The 20,904-nt window shown below is 59.0% G+C and overlaps 1 protein-coding gene across 1 annotated transcript in view; it reads left to right on the forward strand.

Annotated features, from left to right (window-relative positions):
• The first annotated feature begins 776 nt into the window (after positions 1-776).
• NOL4L (nucleolar protein 4 like) overlaps positions 777-20,904 on the forward strand; it is a 125,598-nt gene continuing 105,470 nt past the window's right edge. Inside the window, exon 1 of the mRNA XM_036827112.1 lies at positions 777-1,098. Within this exon, the coding sequence (XP_036683007.1) occupies positions 778-1,098 (321 nt within the window). The 5' untranslated portion in view covers position 777. The remainder of the gene's footprint in view (positions 1,099-20,904) is intronic.

Genomic DNA, 20,904 nt, shown 5'->3' on the forward strand with positions numbered 1-20,904 from the left:
GCGGGGTCTGCGTCCTACTCCCTGCGAGGCCGCCGGGTCCGGGCTGAGAGCGGCCTGCGAGGCTCGGGGCCAGGCCCGGCCAGAGGGAACTCGGTTCCTGGGCTGGGCACTGCGCGCCTGCGGCTCTTGCCCTACCGGCGGCTGCGGGCGCGGCGGCCCCCGCGCCCCCAGGGGCCGGGCCAGGGCGGGGGCTGGGCCCCGCGGGCGGGCGCGGGAAGGGGGGCGGCGGCGAAGGCTGCGACGCTCTAACAGGTGGGATCCCGCGGCGTGGTGGAGGCGGGCGCGGGAGGAGGAGGAGGAGGAGGAAGAGCAGCGGCAGTGGGAGCCTGAGCAGGACCAGGATGAGCCGCGCGAGCTGACAGCCGCCGCCGCCGCCGCCCGCGCCCAGGCTCGGTCTCGCTCTCCGCGCCCGGGGCCGCTCCCCGCCTCCCGCCTCCCCCGGCCGCCCGCGGGGCGGCCCGCCCCCTCTGCACCTCCGGGCCCGGAGCTGCCTCCATCGCTCCTGCATCCCGGCCGGGGGGGAGGAGGAGGCGGAGCAGGAGGCGAGCCGGAGCCGCCGCCGCCAACGCCGCCGCCGCCGCCGCCCGAGCAGGACAGAGCGCGCCGCAGCCCCGCGCGTCCGGCCGCCGCCCGTGCCCATCAAGCAGCCGCGCCGGAGCTACACCGCGGGACAGCCCGGGCCGCGGCGCACCCCGGCTCGGCCCAGCCCAGCCCAGTCCCGGCACCGGGCGGCCCGGCGGCCGGCCCGCCCCCGAGGGCGCCGGGCGCGCCGGGAGGATGCCGAAACCGACGCTGCTGCTGCGCGGGGGCTGGGAGCGCGAGCGCAGCCCCGGGGACTCGGAGCTGGGCCGCCAGTTCCGGGACTGGTGCCTGCGCACCTACGGCGACTCGGCCAAAACCAAGACGGTGACACGCAGCAAATACCAGCGGATCGCCGAGGTCCTGCAGGGCGGCGGCGGGACCGGCGCGGGCAGCGGCCCGGCAGCCGGCGAGAAAGGCAAGTTCCAGTTCTGGGTGCGCTCCAAGGGCTTCCGCCTGGGCAGCGGCCGGGAACCCAAGATGGGCCAAGTGGTGTATGTGCCGGTCAAGACGGGCTCGGTGAGTGCGCGCGCGGCGGCCGCGGGCCGGTCCCGCCGCGGGGCTCGGGGCGGGCGGGGGCGGGGTGGGGGTGTGGATGTGTGTCCGAACGTGTGTCCCTGAGGTTGTCCCTGGGTCTGGCCCGCCCGAGGCGCACGCGTCCCTGCTCACCCGCCAGCCCCAGCCAGCCCGGGCAGCGCTCCGGGTTCGGGGCGTCCCTGCCCCCCTCTGCGCTGCTGCCCGGGCCGTGCCGGGCGGGCTGTCCCGGGCTGCTCACCCCAGCATGTTCCGTTCTCCCGTCCCCTCCCCCCGCCAGCAGGCGGCTGCTCAGAAGCCCGAGCCTCCCCCCGCCCGCCCCGGGGCTGCCTGTCCCGGGCGCCTCGCGCTCCCGCCCCCGGGCCGGCTGGGCGGTGTGGTGTGTGTGTGTGTGTGTCTGTGTGTGTGCGTGCGTGCGTGTGTGTGTGTGTGGAGGGTGGTGCCGCGAGGGCGGGGGGGGCAGGGGCAGCCACGGGACGGGGAGTCAGCTCGGCTTCCCAGCGCCAGGGGAGGGGGCCCGCCCGGGCACTGTCTACCCGACCCCACCCGGGGCTGGTCCGGGGAGGGGCAGCCCGAGCCGCAGCCTGGCGCAGGAGCAGCCTCCCGCGGGTGGGTGGGGCGCCCCCTCCGCCCCCCGGGCCCCTCGCTCCCCCCTCCCTGGGACGGGGGCGGCCTGACCTATCCATCCCCTCCCCTCCCCCGTCCCCGGGGCCGGCCCGGTCCGGGCGGGGTGGCGTGGGGGAGGGGACGGGGAACCGCAGCCGCCGACAGGGAGGAGGCGGGCGGCCGGGCGGGGGCGTCCCCTCCGGCCCGGGGCGCCCTGGAGAGGGCGTGCGGCGTGGGCCCCGCGGCTCCCCCGCCGGGACCTCATTGTTCTGCAGCGGGTGGGGGCTGGGGGGGGCGGCTGCTCCCGGGGTGCTGCTGAGCTTTGAACTTTCCGTCGCGGAGACCCTCCATTAGTGCGTTCAGCCCCTGGCCCGGCCGGGCCAGGCCAGCCTCCCTCCCTGCCCCCCTCGCTCCCTCCCCGGCCTCGCCCGGCCCGAGCGAGCGAGCGGGGCCGCCCCGCGCCGGCCTCCCTCCCTCCCTCGCTCCCCCGCTCCCCGCTCCGTGCTCCTCCCCCGTCCGGCCCGCCCGCCCCGCGCTCAGCCCAGTCCCCGGCCGGAGCGGGCTCTTCACACACAATTGATTCGGTCGTTACGAAAAGTGCACTTGTCCCCTCCCCCTCCCCCTCCGGCAGCCGCCCGGGCCCGGCTCGCGGGGTGAGGGGGCCGCGAGGGAGGGAGGCGGGAGCCGGGGAGCGGATCCGGAGGCGCCTCCCCCCTCGCCCAGGGGACGGGGCTGCAGGCCGCGGGGAGTGGGGAGCCGTGAGCGCAGAGGGCGGGCGGCCCATCTGCGAGGAGCGCTGATAACCGCGCCGCTGCCGCTGCGGCCGCCAGCGGCCCATCTGCGCCGCTGCCGCCTCCGGCCGGACACAGAGCAGGGGGCCGGGCCGAGGGGCGCGCTGGGGCCGGATTCCCCGGGGGAAGGCTGGGGTAGTGTCCCACCCTGAGCGAGTCGGGGACCTTCCAGCCTAAATCAGTGCTCTCCGCCAAACGCGGGGAGTCTGGGTCATTGTCCCCCCTTCCCCCGATCAAGTCAGGGACCCCTCCCCGAGCCCAAATTGGTGCCCACTCTCCCACACGGGGAGTAGGGGTCATTGCTTCTCCCCAGCCTAGGTCAGCCCTCCCCACTCTGCCAGTTGCTAACCCGTCTCGGTTCTCCTCCATCTTGGGCTAGTGCCCCCAGCCTAAGTGTGGTTTTTCGAGGTCAGTGACCCACCAGATGGTTGGCTGGGTCCACACCCCCTACCCTGGGTCATTGCCCTCAGCCATCCAGGCTTCCCAGGTCAGTTAGGGCCCCTCACCCCCATCCCATTCTGGTTATCCCTCCCCAGGGAGCTGGGAGTCTTGGCTCAACCTCCTTCTTGCCTGAGGCAGGAGCCCCCACTCCACCCACTCCTGGAGTTGGGAGGGCAGGTGACCCTCAGACAGGGCAGCTAGCTCATCGGTTCTCTGAGCTGGTCCACCTCTCCCCTAGGGAGTGGGCATCATGGGGCCGTCAGTCCCCCTACCCCTTTAGCCACAGAGCTGTCAAGGCGGAGCAAGTGCACACACACCCGCCCAGGCCACATGCAGAAATTGGGTGCTAGGCCTGGGCCCCAGGTCCTGCCAACCTTCGGATCCTCCATGAGGCCCACGCCGACCCGCTTTGCCTGGCAACAGGGGCCTTGAAAGACTCCACCCTAGCTCCCAGACCAATAATAAGCCCTCCCAAGGGACCACCTGCCTGGGAGGCAGAGAAAGGGAACCCAGGCCTCCCTGCCCAGGCTGCCAGGGGGACGGCAAACACAACAGACGTGCCCTCCTGCGACAGCCCGCCCCTCAAGCTACCCACGCCCACCTGGCTGGCCTGCTGGTCCCCAGGGAGCCCGTTAGTTACCTGCACTCGCCCAGTCAACCGGAGCCAGCGGCAGGAGATGCCCTTAGTCCTGCCACCCCCAGCTCCAAGCACCTTCCTGGGGCTCAGTTATTATTTTTACATTTCCATTTTCCTTTTCACTGATCTAAGAGGAACAAATCCTGCTGGGAATTCTGGGGCAGCCATGGACTCTTCCTGGGAGGAGCTGAATGGGACTTTCTTTGAAAGGTGCAAAGGACATTCCCTACCTTCACTGGCTTTTACACACACACACAGAGTAAAGTTATCATTGCCTCTGGTGGCAGTTGGGAGATATCCTATAGTTTTGTCCTGGGTGGGTTTTTGTGAAGGTCATTGGGCCACAAACCTTTGTCTGAGACATTTCTTTGGCATCCACAGGCCTTGTGGGGGCACTGGGGCATTGGAGTGGGTTGGACTCAGAGCCTGCTCCCTGGGCACCCAGCTGCTGGGGGTGGGGGTGGGCATAGCTCAGGATCTGATCAAGAAGCCCATGGAGGCTCCAAGGGAGGGCAGGCAGGCAGGCAGAGCAATTTCGGCCAAGAGGGGGTATGGGAGTTGTGTCATGCAGCCGCAGAACAAGGGCCCCCTGCGCCCCTGCGTGGGCTCAGGTCCCCAGGGTGGCCATGGTATGTCATCTCCCTTCCATGTTGCTCTCTGGCTGCCCCCTGCGTGGGCCCCCTTTCCTCTTCCCACAGCCATATGTGGTGCTGCGGTTGGGGCCCTTCCGAGTCCCGGCCGTGGAGGGTCGATGATCTGACACCACTTGTCCCGTCCCATCTGGCCCTGAGCTTTTCTGGGTGTGTGTGACAAAGGCTTAATCTGTCCGGACGGGCCCAGGGCGGAGAGCAGGGCGCGGGGAATTACACTCTGCGGGGCCTCCTGCAGCTGGGGCCCGCTTGGGGGGCGGGGTGGGGCGGGGCGGGGGTCGAGCAGAAGCCAGGGCATGGGGGGGGGAGAGGCAAGTTGGTCTTCGGTTTGCAGGTTGTCACAGGAAATAGATGTGGAGGCGGAGGGCTGAGGGGAGGAGGGCGGAGTCCTCCACCGGGCAGCACGGGGCGCTCCTGGGGACAAGATCTTTCTGTGACAAGAGCCAGCCGGGCCTCCTGACTGGGCAAAGCCTGGTTAGGATTTATTATTTCTTGCGTTTGGCCTGTTCCGACCTCTGTGGCTGCCAAGCCCGGAGGCGGGGGCCGGGTGGGAAGCAAACCCTTTGCCAGCGAGACCCTCCGATTCCATTCCAGCCTCAGCCCAAAAGTGAACCAACCCCTTTCCTTTTCCTCTGGTCTCTCGGAACAAGGCTGTCCCGGCGCCTGCAAGGGCCACAGGTTATGTCTGGGGTGGGGCCCCGGGCCATCTGTCAACTCCCAGGACCAGGGAGCCCTCAGGGTCCTTGGAGATAGATGTTCTCAGCCCAACTCTACCATCTTCCAGATGGGAAAACTGAGGCCCTGAGAGAGGAAGTTTCCGTTGGTGGGGAGCTAGGCCTGGAACGCAGATCTCTGCGCTCCACTGAGGCTTCTCTGTGGGCCCATCACATGCCAGGGATCCCCCCATTAGAGCCCCGTCCCCCGAGGGGGAAACGCCAGATTGCCAAACTCCACTCTCAGCACCGGGCTTTTGCGAGCCAGACCCCAGGTGTTCCGCTGGCCAAATTGACTAATGGTGGTCTTTTCCCAGTTTGCAGACAGTGTTCATTTAGTGGAGAGCATTTTCACAGTCTTCAGCCTTTCTCCCCAGAGCTTTTGTGTAAACCTTTGGCACCTGCGGCCGCTGGTCTGGGCAGGAAATGGCCTCTGACTTAGCACAACATAATATATGCTGTGACCTTCGGTTGAATACCTCAGTATTTCCTACTTTTCTCTAAATTGTCACCATAGTGACCCTTTCTGAGTCACCTACCGTGTGCCTGTCCCTGTGCGTCAGGTTCTCACAGTGGCCCAGAGGTCACTGCTGCTGTCACTGCCATCCTTCAGATGAGTAAACTGAGGCTTAGGGAGGTTTAGAACTTCCCTAAGGCCTCACCGCTGACAGGGCACGCTGAGCTTGGGTGCCGTCTGTACACCCCTCTACTCTGACCCTCTCTGGATGTCTTACAGCCTGATCTGCTTCATAGGGCTTTTCGTGACAAGCTTTCAGTCCATTACACCCTAATCTGAATTAGTGTAGAAGAATCCTCTAGTCAAGATGTCTGTAATCACAGGCTGGTGCTTGAGGCAGGACTGGCTCAGTATATGGTGTCTGGGACTCGCCTGGGGCGCGCAAGGGTGGGTATGGAGTGAGGAGAAGGGAGGAGGCCTATCTTGTCTTGGGTCCTGGGGGCTTTCAGGGAGAAGGTTGGCAATGACATGGGCCCTGTTTGGATTTCTCATGAATGGCAGAAGTGGGCTAATTTGTTAATTAAGCCTCAGTGATTTGGGTGAATGTGGTCTTGGAGTCTCGCGGGGGGGGGCGGGGCGCTGCAGTTCGGAGCCTGGGTGATTGCTGGTGGATCAGGCTCTGCCTTCCCGGGGCCACTCCTCCGGATCCTGGGTCACTTTCTGCTGGTGGTGGGGGCAGCATGCCCTGCTCGTCCTTGGGCGAGGCCTGGCATGAACATTCTCTCCTTCGCTACAGGCTGCCTTCCCATCCCTGAGTGTCTGGGAGTCAGGAGGCCCAGTTGGGACCCTAAAAACCCTGCTGGGAGGATGGGGGGTGGGGGCCTGTGGCTGGGGCTGCCCAGGGACAAAGGTCAACAGTCCAGCCCAGCCTCAGGCAAACCTGGGCTTCTCCAAGCAAGCTCTTAGCTTAGAGGTTGTGGGACTGATTGAGTACCATGCACATGCACGTGCACTCCTGGGCTAGAGCATGTGTGTGCATGTGGGTGTGCATGCAGGAGTGTGGCTGTGTGGGCCTGAGTGCGCCTGTGCCTGTCCATGTGCAGGCTGGGGATGCTTGTGTGCCCGGGGCAGTGTGTGTGTGTGTGTGTGTGTGTACAGGTGGAGGGGGACTGCATGCTTGTGATTGTGTGTGGTTGTGAGCGGCTGTGTTGGCAGATGTGCAAGCACCTGGGGTGTGGGCATTGGCAGACCACGAGTGTGACTGCGTGTGCATGCCACATGTTCAGGATCCTATTGAAAAACATCCTGTCCTTTGGCAGTGAGGAGCTGACGGGGTGTCCTTCATTATAACCAAGTCAGCCGGAGCTGCTGGTCTGGCCCCTTGCTGCTCCTGGGGTCTCAGCAGCTGCTGAAGCATAGTGTGAGGGAGGGAGTGGACACAAGAGGTGGTGCCATGTCCCTGTCCCCATGATTGTGGCCAAAGCACCTCCTTGTTTCCAGCAGCCTTCCTCCTCCTTCCCCCCTACTCTCTGCTCCACAAGGGCAGCAGGTAAAACTTGTGACCTTTGCCATGGTGGCACTTACCAAGCCCAAAGCTAAGCCCCATTGGGGGGCAGGGTGGGAGAGAGGCTTCTGAACTTGAAGCGAGGGGGCCAGGACCGATCCTAACGCACCCACTTCCTTGCCATGTAACCTCGGGCAAATAGCTTGCTTGACCTCTCCAAGTCTCAGTTTACTCATCTGGAAAATGGGCTCCAAAGCCCCACTTCCAAGAGGCTTGGCAAACTGGAAGAGGCTCTGTTATCATTTCAGGAGGTCACTCTGCCAACCTCTGTCAAAGCCAGGCCTGGGCCCTAGGCCCCAAAACAGGAGAAGGAGCCAAAGGCAGCTGGGAGAGGGCCCACCAAGGTGGGTGGCTTGTTAGAACAAGGACTTCTGAGTCCACTTTCTGCCCCTGGCCCACCCTGACATAGAGAAGAGGTGAAGGGCTTGGGGTGTCAAGCCACGGGGTCCTGGATACAAATCCCAGCTCTGCCCTTCCACCCGTTTGGCCTTAGGATTATCAGCTCCATTTCACAGATGAGAAAACTATCTTCCTCCTAAGACTGGTATAAAGATGAATGCATTAATGCATATAGAGCCTTAAGAATGGAGCAAGTCTTACAAAATGTTAGTTGCTATGTGATCTCACTGAGCCTCAGTTTCCTCATCTGGATTATGGGGATGGAAATGAAATGTCATGGGTATTAAGTGGGATAATGGAAATAAAGCCCCCAGCCAAATCCCTGGCATGTAGTTGGTGGGAAGCAACTATTGGTTCCCTAGAGATTGTGTCTGGGTTATTTCTGTGTCTCCAGTGCCACTGGGGGCCTGGTTAATGTTGTACTGAATTACACAGAACACCAGCGAAGTCTTGGTGAGGGCAATAGGTGTGGCATGAGCCGCCAGGGCTGGAAACTTGAAGACTCAGGGTCCCTCTCTGCCCTGGCTGGCTCCTGCCCTGCTCTGAGCCTCAGTTTCCCTAGTCATTGCACAGCGAAGCCTCCTGTGGCCCCTCCTGCCTTTGAATCCCTTCCTGGCGCTGGGGTTGCCCAATCCCAGAACTCAAGGAGGGGTGCTGGAGAGGTGAGAGTGGGGGCTTTACCCAGGCCTGGAGGCACTCGCCAGGTGGGAAGGTAGAAGGGTGAACTGCCCAGAGGCTTCTCACCACCTGACGCCCCCCACACACCCCTGCCCCAGTCCCTGGCCGGGAGCCTGAGCTCCGGGCTCTGGGCTCTTCCAGAGAACACAGTGAAGCTGGCGTAATGACTGCCCGCCCTGGGGCAGGGGTCTGAGCATATCTCTCATGTTCTCAAGCCCCTGCCATGTGCCAGACACTCCATTTCATTTAATCTCCCCCGGATTCTGTGAGGTAGATGAGAACTTGCCATCAGAGAGGCCAGGGAACCTCCCCGAGCACCACAGTGAGCAAGTGGCAGGGCCTGGGTTCCGTGGCTCTTTGACCCTCTCAGCCCCGGGGCACGGAGGTAGGGGCCCACAGGTGCCCTGGCTCTCCCCACCTCCCCACCCCAGGCTCACGGTGGCCCCTCATCTGAGGACACCCTACAAAAGCTTCCCAGAGCTCGAGGTAGCCCTCTTACCTGTCCGGACCCAGCCTGGTGGGAGACAGATGCCACCCCTCCCCGTCGCCCACACCTTCACCCTCTCACCTCAACTGCAGCTCCAGGCCCAGCCTGGCCTGGGCAGGCTGCAGGGGGCGGGGAGAGAGAGCACTTGTCCTCTCCCCACAAGGTCAGCGACTCCTGCAGCGTCCAGTCCTCCCGGCCACCCTGGTACTCCGGGTTCCTCAGCCTCAGATGGAGGGACTAAGGCCAAATGGAAGGAGGGAGCTCCAGGTCCCACAGAGCACCAGGGCTGAGGGTGACCCCTCTCCACATCCTCATGAAAATGACAATCCCACTACTTGAGCATCACATGATTTCCTCCTTCAGTTTTTCCCAACAACCCTATAGGGGAGGGACAATCATCAGGCCCGGGAGGGTCATTCATTCATTCATTCATTCGCTTACTCACTCGCTTGTTTGCTCCTTTCACCACCCTCCGCATCACAGCGGCTCCTACCTTCCCTGGCTCAGGCCACACCTGGGCATCATTTTGGACTCTTTTCTCTTACCACCCCTCCCTCCCCATCCAACCATTTGCAAATTCTGTTGGTTCTACCTTCAAACTACAACTCAAATTTTACCTTCTCACCACCTCCACTGCCTCCAGCCTCGTCCAAGCCTGGAGATGCGTCAGCCTCCCCACTGGGATCCCTGTGTCCACGCTGCCCCCCTGTAATCCCCTGTGGCTCACACAACCAGCAAATCAGCAAAAGCAAAAAGCAAATCAGATTCTCTCCCTCCCCTGCTCAGAACCCTCTAAGATTCCCGTCTCACTCAAAGCAAGAGCCAGAGTCTTTCCTGAAGCCTACAGACCCTGCATGATCTGGCCCAGCTGCCTGCTGCCCTCACCACCCTCCACCCTCCCCTTGCTCATTCAGTGTCAGCCACACTGGCCTCCTTGCTATTCTAAAAACTACCAAACACGATCCTGCCCCAGGGCCCTTGCACCGACTGTTTCCCCAGCCTGGAACACTCTTCCCCCCAGATCTCTACAGGGCTGCTCCCCTCCTCTTTCAGATCTTTGCTCACATGTCACCTCCTCAGAGAAGCCCTCCCTGATCACCCAGCCAGGACCACCTTAGGTTCCTTGGACCCTCTCTCTTTCTACTTAATTTTCTCTATAGCCCTTACCACCCTCTGACATTGTGTATGTATTTTACTAGTTTATATATTTAGTATCTTTCTCCCCACAAGGCTATGATCTCTGCCAGGGTAGACCAGCCTGCTTGGTCCACTGCTCTATCCCTAGGGCCCAGAATAGCCCCTGCTCCTAAGGGACTCCCCACTGTGGGGGCAGCAAATGCCTTAGAGCAGGAGTCTGAGAGTCGCCCATGCCTTCTGCACTCAGAGGGCCTCAGGAGCCCCAAGGCCCAGACCCATCCTCCTGCCTGAGGGCATCCAAGGAGTCCTCAGGGAGGCGACATTTGAGCTGGACCTTGAGCGCCAAAACAAATTGTTCAGCAAGAACAGAACACGGGGAAGCTCACTCCAGGGGGTGGGAATGTGAGCAAGGGCTAGGGGTGGGACAGGTTTTGGGGGGTCAGTGTAGGCTGTGTATGATGGTGACCGGGGCCACCTTCCTGGAGAAGCGGGTTCTACAGAGCATTTCAGATGCGGTGGGGGGGTGGGTGAATGGTCAGATCAGCTTGAGAACCACTTGGGGATCCTGAGGGGGATGAGCTGGTGAAATCACTTGGGGCCAAATGGAAGAGAAGGATCTGGAAAGCCACTCAGAGGAGCTGGTGCGTCAGAATCAAGGAGAGCTGGGAGTTCGCAGGAGGGTTTTTAAGTAGAGGGGAGAGAAGGTTAGATTCATGTTTTAGAAGGAGTCTCGGAATGCGAGATGTGGCAAGAGGGAGATGTGTTACAGAGAAGGAAAAACAGGAGGCCGGGAAATAGGCTCGGAGAGAGAAGGCCGGCCTGGGGCGAAGAGGAGGGGCTGGTTCCTTCGTAGGACAAGAGGTTGAGTGTCCGGGGCTGGATGACATGGGGAGGGGAGAGGGGGGCAAGGGAAGCTTGATGGTTGATAGTCACAGTTGACCCAGTATCCTTGGGTGGAAAGAGAGGCGTTTAGGAAACCAGGAACGCAGGCAGACACACACATCTGGGGGGTGATGGCCCAGGGGCAGGGTCCAGTGGGCGGAACCCAAGAGCTGTCCCCAAGGCTGGTAGCATGTGGCAGTGAGAGGCCATGGAGGAGACCTGGTGACTCAGGTCTCAGTGGGGCCAGCTCAGGAGTCATCATGTTCGTGGGGCCCCCTTCCCAGCTTGGAACCCTCCCCGCCCCGGATGGGACCTGGTGCAGGCTCCTGGGAGGCCTGTGCTTGGTGGATGACTCATCGCTTTCTCGGCATCCCCAGGCTGAGGAAATGTTCAAGGAGACATGGGGCCCTTCCTTTGGCAGGCCAGGCCCTGACTGGATGCTGGCGGGTCGAGAAAAACACACTCGGCCTCAGGCCTTGTCTGAGAGCATCCTGAGTGCGTGTCTCCAAGAGCCCCTGGCTTCCACAATCGCACACATCCTCAACTGCCCTGGGAGGCCATCATGACCCCATTCTACAGGTCAGTGAACCAAGGCACAGCCTCTGCTGGGCACCCAGCTAAGTCACCACTTGGTACTTCAGTTTCTTCATCTTTAAAATGGGCCTGATGATTGTCCCTCCCCTATAGGGTTGTTGGGAAAAACTGAAGGAGGAAATCATGTGATGCTCAAGTAGTGGGATTGTCATTTTCATGAGGATGTGGAGAGGGGTCCGCCCAGGCAACAGGAGCTCTCTACTGGGTAGAGCAGCCATAGGGAAGGCCAGAGGGTAACATAGCCAACAACAGACCTGCATTTGGATCCCAGCTCTGCCACCAGCTCCTGGTTCTGGGCAAATGGCTTGCCTGCCTCTGAGACCGCTGACCACTTGTATATAAGGGGGGGTGATGACCCCCCACACCCTGGGGGGTAGTTTCGGAAGATGACCCAATAACCCCAAGCCTGACCGACAGGCCACAAGTAGGGCTGTCGCTTCCATCTCAGGGTTCCTCAGAGGATTCCCCCCACCCCAGTGTAAGAAGTCCCCACAACAGACAGCTGTAACCTCCCAAGTGTGTTCAAGCCCGAGCCAAGAGGGAGAGGGGAGGGGAGGCAGTCAGGAGAGTTCAGGACTAGGAAAACTCCCTGGGCAATGGGGTCTCTCTGGGAAGATCTGGGGGCTGGGACAGGAGCAGAGCGAGGGGCAAAGGATTTGTGTTGATGTAAGGCCCCTATAGGTCAGCAGAGGAGTACGGAGTGTGGAGGTAGGGGCTGGGTCCAGGCTCGCCATTTACTGCTGTTGCAGTCTTGGGCAGGGTCACTTCCCCTCTCTGAGCCTCAGTTTCCTCATCATTAAATGGGTGATAATAGCTGTGGCTCACTTATATCCTCCTTCTATACAGTGTTCTATAGTATGTATATACACTATACTGTATACTATATTTTATAATCTAGAAGGCATCTGTACAAGGCGTGGCCATAATAAAGCCCTCATAAAAGGGAGCTATAATTAGGATTATGATGGTGAGCCAATCAGTAACCCGCGAATCTGTGACAAGGCCATTCAAGCCGTGCGGCTGAGTTTGGGCTTTGGAGCCAGACTGGCCCCAGGTTGCATTGAGCTGTTGACTCATAGCTGATGACCTTGAAACAGTTGCTCTCTGAACCTCAGTTTCCTCCTCTGTAAATTGGCCCAGTAGTATTCCCCATCTCACAGGGTTGCTGTGGGGAGGTGAAGAGAGACTCCATGTCAAGTGCTCAGCACAGGAAGCAGGAGCTTTTCTGTACTTGCCCCTGTGATGTGGCCAGTGGCAATTAGAGCTAGGGATTGGGGTCTGGGGGCAGGGCCAGTGGATGCTGGAGCAGGAGAGGTACAGAAGAGGGAGAGGACAGAGGCATGAAAGGAATATGCAGGGAACTGGAGGGGAGGACCTTCTAGGAGGAGGGCTGGTCAGCTGGGTCTGCCCCGAGGATTAACAACCCCCCCACCCCCAGATCTGGATGAGAGAAGGCTTTGATGGAAGCCAGAGGGCAGAGGGAAGGTGCTGAGCCAAAGCAGGTGGGAAGGAGAGACCAGAAGTCTGCTGGTCAGTCAGCAGTTGGCTGTCAGGGCATGAGGGCGAGAGGGGCCGTGGGCTTCCCCGAGTCCAGGCTGCCTATTATGGGACTAAGAGTGGGTGTGCTTCCCAGGGTGGAGAACCCTGGGTTCAAATCCTGTCTTATCAACCAGCTGTGCAACTTGGACTCATCTCAACCTCTCTGAGCCTCCATTTCCACATCTGTAAAATGGGGATAGTGATATCAACTACCTTTTAGGGTTGTTGTGGTGATCATTTGAGATACATTCTCAGTCAGTGCCTGCTGCTGAGCAGAAACAATGACAGTCATGACACAGCTAGTATTTGTTGAGTGCTTGCGAAATGCCAGGCGCTCTGCTAAACACATTATGCACATGCCTCCATGTGCTTGTCCAAACATGGCTACCATTATGATCCTCAACTTTTTTTAAAAAAAATTTATTTATTTATTTATTTATTTTTGGCTGGGTTGGGTCTTCGTTGCTGTGCACGGGCTTTCTCTAGTTACGGCGAGAGGGGGGCTACTCTTTGTTGTGGTGCGCGGGCTTCTCACTGAGGTGGCTTCTCTTATTGCGGAGCATGGGCTCTAGGCGCACGGGCTTCAGTAGTTGTGGCTTGCGGGCTCTAGAGCACAGACTCAGTAGTTGTGGTGCACGGGCTTAGTTGCTCCGCGGCATGTGGGATCTTCCCGGACCAGGAATCGAACCCCTGTCCCCTGCATTGGCAGGTGGATTCTTTTTTTTTTTTATAAATTTATTTTATTTTTATTTATTTATTATTTTTGGCTGTGTTGGGTCTTCGTTGCTGTGCGCGGGCTTTCTCTAGTTGCAGTGAGCTGGGGCTACTCTTCATTGCGGTGTGCGGGCTTCTCATTGCGGTGGCTTCTCTTGTTGCGCAGCATGGGCTCTAGAGCGCACAGGCTTCAGTAGATGTGGCGCATGAGCTCAGTAGTTGTGGCTCCTGGGCTCTAGAACGCAGGCTCGGTAGTTGTGGCACACAGACTTAGTTGCTCCGTGGCATGTGGGATCTTCCCGGATCAGGGCTCGAACCCATGTCCCCTGCATTGGCAGGTGGATTCTTAACCACTGCGCCACCAGGGAAGCCTCTGGCAGGCGGATTTTTAACCACTGCGCCAGCAGGGAAGTCCCATGATCCTCATCTTGCTGATGAGGATGTTGAGGCTCAGAGAGGTTAAGTAACATGCCTGAGGCCACACAGCTGGTAAGAGGCAGAGCAGGGACTTGAGCCCATGCGGTGGAGAAGTGTCGTGTCCTTTACTCCCTAAATCACCCATCCTCTTTGACAGTCAGATGAGGATCATGGGGTCCCCTGTGGTATTACACGGGCTTGGACAGTGGCTCTTCCCAGGATGGGGAGGCAGGCGTGAGTCTGTCTGGCAGAGTGTGCGGACTCTGGAACACACTGCTTAGGCGCAAATGGGATCTACTGGTAGAGGTGACCCTCGGGGGTCACCGAGGGATTCTGTGGTTCGGGGAGGGCCAGGTTGCGGCATGGAACCCCACGGCCAGCCAGCCAGCGTGCTGCACCCAGCTCAGGCTGGGGAGCTTTGTGCCCACCAGCATGACATAAGGCGTGGCTCAATGACCAGGTCACAGGCAGCTGCCAGCAGCCCTGAGAGGGTGTGGGTGGCCAGTGCCTGGCCTGGGCGGCACCCACGGAGGCTGGGGAGGGGGGGAACTCAGGAGGGCTCTTACGAGGAGGTAAGCCATGATGAAACAGCAGAGGAGGGGATAGGGCCTCCCAGGATGGGGAAGGGGCGCTGTGGCAAAGGAGGCACAGAGAAGTTTGTTTTTAAGGTAATACACACACCTGACTTAACGCAACAACCAACAAACAGCAGCCTCCAAACAGCGAGAAGTGCCCAGCCCACCCCTCCACCTAGTTCCCCTGCCCAGAGAGGTCCAGTCCCTTATGTGTCTTCCCTGATATACTTGGCTCTGGAGCTGGCCTACCTGGGTTTGAATCCTGAACCTGCCATATACTCGCTGTGTGACTTGGGCAAGTTACTCCACCTCTCTGTGCCTCGGTTTCTACATCTAAAAAGTGGGGGTGATAGGTAATAGGAACTGCTTCTCTGGACTGTTGTGAGGACCAGGCTCCTAAAGCCTAGCAGAGGGCAGGGCCCATGGCTGTGTGCTCCGGGAGCACGGGCTGTCTCTGCTGCTGTTGCTGTTACTATTACCGCTGTGATTACTGTTGTGCAAGTGTAGTTACGCACACTGGGTGTGCAGTTTAAATGCCCAGCTCCCCTGGCAGGTCCTGAAGGTCAGTTTTCATCGCTTCTGCCCATTTAGGAAGAGGCAGAGGTGAGAGGTCAGCCCAGAGGTCATCCCAATGGTCCTGCATATTGAGACAAGCCTCTGATGTGGAGGGACTTTACGTCATCGGCTGGACCCCCGGAACTAGCCACCAACCCATGCAGGGCTTGTGGTTCAGGGACTCCATCTCCTGCCCCTGTGCTGGAGACATGAGGGGTGGCGGCGGGGACGAAGGAGAGGAAGGGCTGTGGAGAGAGCCCTGGGCCAGGCTCCAGAAGATGGGGATTCTGCCACTTCTCACCCCTAAGGTTCTTGAAAAAGTCCCAGCTCCAAGCTTGGTTTCCTTATCAGGAAGGTGGTACCAGGCTGCGGTGAGGAGCCAGGGCAACGCCTCAGATGTGATGGACCATTGGGCTGTTGATAAGAACACCACCTTCAGGTTTCTGCCCGCAGGGGATTTACAAGTGAGTTGATGGTGTCATTGATAAGATCCCAATTTGGGAGGTATTAAAGTGCTGCTTAGTAGCTGAGTGACCTTGGGGAAATTAATTAACTCTCTGGGCCTCAGTTTCCTCCTCTGTAAAATGGGCATAGCAATAGAACCTGCTCTGTGGGGTTGTTGGTAAGAAACGGAGGCAGGGGTCTGGCTCACAGTAAGACTCTGTGATTGGCAGAGCCTTGCAGTTATTTTAAGGAACTCAGACAAAGGTGAGAAACCACCAGCAAACAATACAGGGGTGCAGGCAATCCATTCATTCACCTCTTCAATCAGCAAACTTTGATTGGGACCTGCTGTGTACCAGGTCCTGTTCATTCATTCCACAAAGATTTACTGAGCACCTACTATGTGTCAGGAGTGGTGAATAGGACAGATTTGATCTCTGCCCTCCCAGAGCTGGGAGTTCCAGGTACCTCCACTAGCTGCTGGCCAGGGGGCACCTAGGGCCTGACGTGTCATCCAGCTGGTTGGCTCAGGCAGCTGGGCCCCTGTCCCCATTGTGGTGGACTTGCTGAGCTCAAGGGGGCCACTTCTGCCTGGTGTCCCCAAGCTAGCCCTGCTGCCCCCACGTCTGGCTCCTCTGACTCCCCCTTTCCCAGAGAAGTAGAACTCGGGGGGTTGGGGGAGTGTGCAGGGCCTTTTTCTTCAGCCCCTCCCACCCCAGTTCTTGTCACCCCCTCCCCAGCAACAACACTCATTGTCCTTCCTATTTTCTCCTCTTTACACAGCGGCCAAAGCGCAGTATTAAAAATGTAAACCTGACCATGTTCCTTCTCTGCTCAAACCCTTCTGTGGGTCCCAATCACTGTCTGAGCAAAAGCCACCAAGACCCACAAGCCCCAGCTCTGCCCCTCTCCACCTTCTGGGCTTCTGCTCACTGCCCTTCGGCCACATTAGCCTCCAGGCTGTCCCCCAGCCCTCACTGGGCCCTGCTGACATGTCACCTCCTCAGTGAGGCCCTCCCTGACTGCTTTTCCAAAACGCCCTTTATTCCGCATCACTCTCAAGCCCCTTGCTCCAACTATGAAGCGCTTATCAATAACTGACTAATGCTGTATTTTGTGTGTGTTCCTCTGGGCTCCATGAGGACAGGGGTATGTGCTCTCTTGCTCCCTGCTGCATTCCCTGGTGCATTCATTCACCGATTTACTGAGCACACTTTGATTGGCACCTGCCGTGTACCAGGTCCTGTTCATTCATTCCACAAAGATTTACTGAGCACCTACTATGTACCGGGAGTGGCGAATAGGACAGACTTGATCTCTGCAGGTCCCAGGGACCCCCTGCTAGCACCTGGTGCATGGTATGCACTCAGAAAATATTTGTTAAATGAATGCCTCTAACATTTTCATTCTCCTCTTTGTGCCTCAGTTTCCTCCTCTGCAAAATGGGGGACCAGGGCTGTTATGGGGCCTACATGAGGGCTGGTTTGCTGGCCAGGATCCCATCAAGGGCTGTCTGACCCACCCAACAAGCAGGCTTCTCCAGTCCTAGGGCTGAGAGAGCCAGAGGAAGGCTGGCAGGGTCAGCAGGTGGTCAGGGAAGGCTCCAAGCCCCACATGGAGGCGTCTGGACTTATCCTGGCCATGTTGGGAAGCCTAGGTGGGGCAGGGACACAGCTGTGGGAAGAGGGGAAGAGAAGCTGGCCTGAAAGGAGGTCTGGGGCTGAGGAGATGTGGCTGGGTGGTCCCTTAATGGGGCCCCAGAATGCCAGCTCTCAGGTGGTGGGAGTGACTGAGTATTACAGAGCAGGGGAACATGGGGAGGGAGGCTTTTAGGGAACCGAGTCTGGTCCAATGTGAGCAGAGACTGGAGTCTGAGGCCCAGGGAAGCTCTGGGTCTAGGGCACACAGCCCAAATGGGAGCAGAAGCTACAGAAATGAGGAGGAGGGGGCTGGTGGGGGCTGGAGGAATGGATCCAACAGTCTCCTCCTTGTATTAGCTGCTTTGTTCTCCATAAAAGCCTCTTCATCATTCATTTATCCATTCACTCATTTACTCATTGACAACTTGGAGAGAACCTCCTGGGGTGCAGTGGTGAGCCTCACAGATGTGGCTCTTGCCCTGGCAGAGCTCAGGATGCACTGTGGGAGACAGATGCTACAGGACATGGTGATAGCAGTGGTGGTTGTGATGATGATGACGGTGATGGTGGTGGTGGTGGTGGTAGTGATGGTGGTGGTAGCGGTGGTGAGGATGGTTGTGGTGATGGTGATGGTGGTGGTACTGGTGATGGTGGTGATGATGGTGGTGACGATGCTGGTGGTGATAACGGTGATAGTGATGGTGAGGTGGGTGGTGTGTCAGCTACCATTTATTGAGTGCCCACTGGATGCTGGGCTGCTCTAAATGCTTCCTGTGTGTTTGCGCTCTGGGCTCCTGCAACCACCCCGTGAGGCACTGAGATCTTACTCAGCTTGCCTGAGGCCCCCTGTGAACCAAGGGCGGCACCAGATGTGAACCCAGGCAGACAGGCTGACCAGCAGCTGCTCCTAGCCATGGCCACCTGCCACTTCCAGCAGGCAGCTCCCCCTCACTGTGATCACTGTCAGGTCCCTTTCTTGCCTCCTGAACCCCAGCAACCTAGCACGGGGCCCAGTGCTAGGGAGGGGAGAGCGCATGAGTTGGACTTGCCTGAACAAGGTTGGAGGTCAGGCTTTGCCCCAGCAAGCTTGGGCAAATGATGCCCTGGCTCCTCTGCCCTCAGCACCTCATTTGTGAAAGGGAAGAACCTCCAGGGAGGCCGCCAGAAGGTCAAGGAACCCCAGCCCTCACTGGAGCAGTTGATGTTTCCAGGGGGAGACCCCATTCCCTAATCAGGAGGCAAGAGAGAAAGACTCAGTTCGGAGTCTGCCTCCAGGTGTGGGATGGGGAGGGGCACGTGGGGAGCCAGGGGCCCCTGGATGGATGAACACTCTGTACACACACACCCACTTGTTGCTTCCCCTGTGCAGGCCCCAGGGGAGGGGCTGTTCTTCTCCCACCCACTGCTGACTCCCCTGCCTCTGGGACCAGGCTCCTACCCCCCAGTTCTAGCAACCCCAAGTAATCCCATGACAGTGAAGAGGGGGGGACAGAAGGTGGGTGCTGGAGCAGAAGGGCTGGACACAGATGCTGCCTCTGCGCTCCCTGTGTAGCCTAGGGCCCACCGCGTCTCTCTCTGGGCCTCAGTTTTATCCATTTGTTCAAATATATACAGAGCAGGTGCTCTGTGCCAGGCACTATGCCAGGCCTCTGGAGACACAAATGAAAAAACTCTGCCCTCGGAGAGCTGACCTTCTAGTGGAGACTGACCACTACGTAATAAAACAAGGAAAAGCTCCCAGCTATCACATGCTGCAAATGCTTTGGAGAAAATCAGCAGAGTGGGGTTAATCGGGAGGTGCTGGAGTGGGAGATAATGGAATTTTAATCAGAGCGTCAGAGAGGGCTCTCGCTGGGAAGGTGACATTTTGAGCAAAGCCCTGAAGGAGGTGCAGGAGCAAGTTAGGCAGGTATCTGATGGAAAAGCATTCCAGGTAGAGGGAACAGTAAGTGCAAAGACCGTGAGGCAGGAGTATGTCTGGAGGATTTGAGGAAGAGTGAGGAGGCCAGTGTCCACAGCTCCCCCCACCCCCTGTATTTGGGAATCAAAAGACCACATTTTACCTCTCAGGACCTTAGGCCCCAGGACACAATTATTTCTGAGCCCCCGCAGCCCATCCTGGGGAGCGCTGGTGATGCCAACCTCCTGGATGGGGCTGGGGCAGGGGCCTTGCTGCCTGTTTCTTCAACCCAAAGGGTGAATTTTAAGGCCTGTGAGGGCTTAGAAAAGAGAACGCTATGCTCCTCGTCGCTCCACATGACTGACAATCAGACGGCCCTGGGTTCAAATCCTGGGTCCGCTGCTTTGCAGCTACGTGACCTTAGCAAATCCTTCTCTGCGCCTCAGTGTCTTCATCTCTGCAGAATGAGGCTACAGTGTCGTCAGGGTTGATGGGATGGGACTTGCAGGAAACACACCTGGAAGCACGTGTATAAGTGCCCAGCCTTGGGCCTTCCTGGAGGAGGTGCTCAATATATGTTTAAAGCCAGACCTAACATTTATATGATTTCAAACTGTTTTCACAGCTGTTGGGAATTTGTCGTATTACTTTAGTCTTCTAAGAACTCCATGAGGAAAAGGGGGCAGGAAATAATAGCCCTGACTTAGAGAGGGGTAGACTGAGGCCTGAAGAGGGTGACTTGCCCAAGGTCACAGTGAGGCAGGGCTGATGGAGGGCTAAGACATGGGTCTCCTGGCTCAGGGAAGCCTGGGAGCCAAGGGAGTGGAGATTGTACAGAGCCCGCCCATCCCACCCCCCACCACACCACGAGTGTGTGTGTGTGTGTGTGTGTGTGTGTGTGTGTGCGCGCACGTGCACATGCGCACACATCACCCTCACCAAGCAACAATAGCGACTTTCAGATTTGTGGTCCCCGAGCAGGTTTTGTAAGGCATGGCTTGGTGGGTCGGGAGGTCTGTTGTAAGGATGTTGAAAGGCCCAGAGCATGGGGAAGCTCAGGCCACAGGCGGGCGGAGTCGGGCAGGTCCTTGAGAAGAGGAAGAGGTCTGGGCTCATGTGATTGTCCACTCGGCCTGTCTGTCCATCCGGTGTCTGGCCTTCCTGGGCAGGGCCGGCTGGGTCTCCAGGTTGGACTCTGAGCAGCCTGGCCCCCAGTGCTTTGTTGTCCAGATGCCCGACCTGATCAGCCTCTGAGCATCAGGACAGCCTGGGGAGGGAGGAACGGGGTGGGGGGGGTTGCATTACGAATGAGGAAGCCAAGCTTCAGGGAGGGGTGTGCCCAGCTGGTGGGGGGAGCCAGGGTTTGGATCCAGGTGTGCCTGACCTAGCCCCAGCACTGGCCATTCCTGGTCACAGCTCAGGCAGGGACTGGCAGGCAGGCTTTGTGCAGGGGGACCCCTTCCTCCCTTGGCCCACCTTCTTGGCCACAGTCTGGCCTCCTAACCCTTGATGGAGGGCCCTGCAGACCAGTCGTTCTCTGCTCTTTAGTTGCTGCAGCCTCAACCTTCATCTCGTGGGGCTCAAGGCCGCGGGTTCTAGCCCCACCCTGCATCAGCTCACTGTGGGCACTGGACTCACCATCTGACCCTTTGCAGGGGACGTCAGGGAGCCCATCCTTATTTAGTGCCTTTAAGGCCCCAGACAGCCTTTGCCCAGTGCCCACACAGCTCAGGGGTTCCTAGGCCCGTTTTTTTTTTTTTTTAAATTTATTTATTTTTTGTTTATTATTTTTGGCTGCGTTGGGTCTTCATTGCTGCGCGTGGGCTTTCTCTAGTTGCAGGGAGTGGGGGCTACTCTTGCGGTGCGCAGGCTTCTCATGGCAGTGGCTTCTCTTGTTGCAGAGCACGGGTTCTAGGCACGCAGGCTCAGTAGTTGTGGCACACGGGCTCAGTAGTTGTGGCTCACGGGCTC

The sequence above is a fragment of the Balaenoptera musculus genome, chromosome 15 (assembly GCF_009873245.2).
Source record: "Balaenoptera musculus isolate JJ_BM4_2016_0621 chromosome 15, mBalMus1.pri.v3, whole genome shotgun sequence".
Classification (NCBI taxonomy): domain Eukaryota; kingdom Metazoa; phylum Chordata; class Mammalia; order Artiodactyla; family Balaenopteridae; genus Balaenoptera; species Balaenoptera musculus.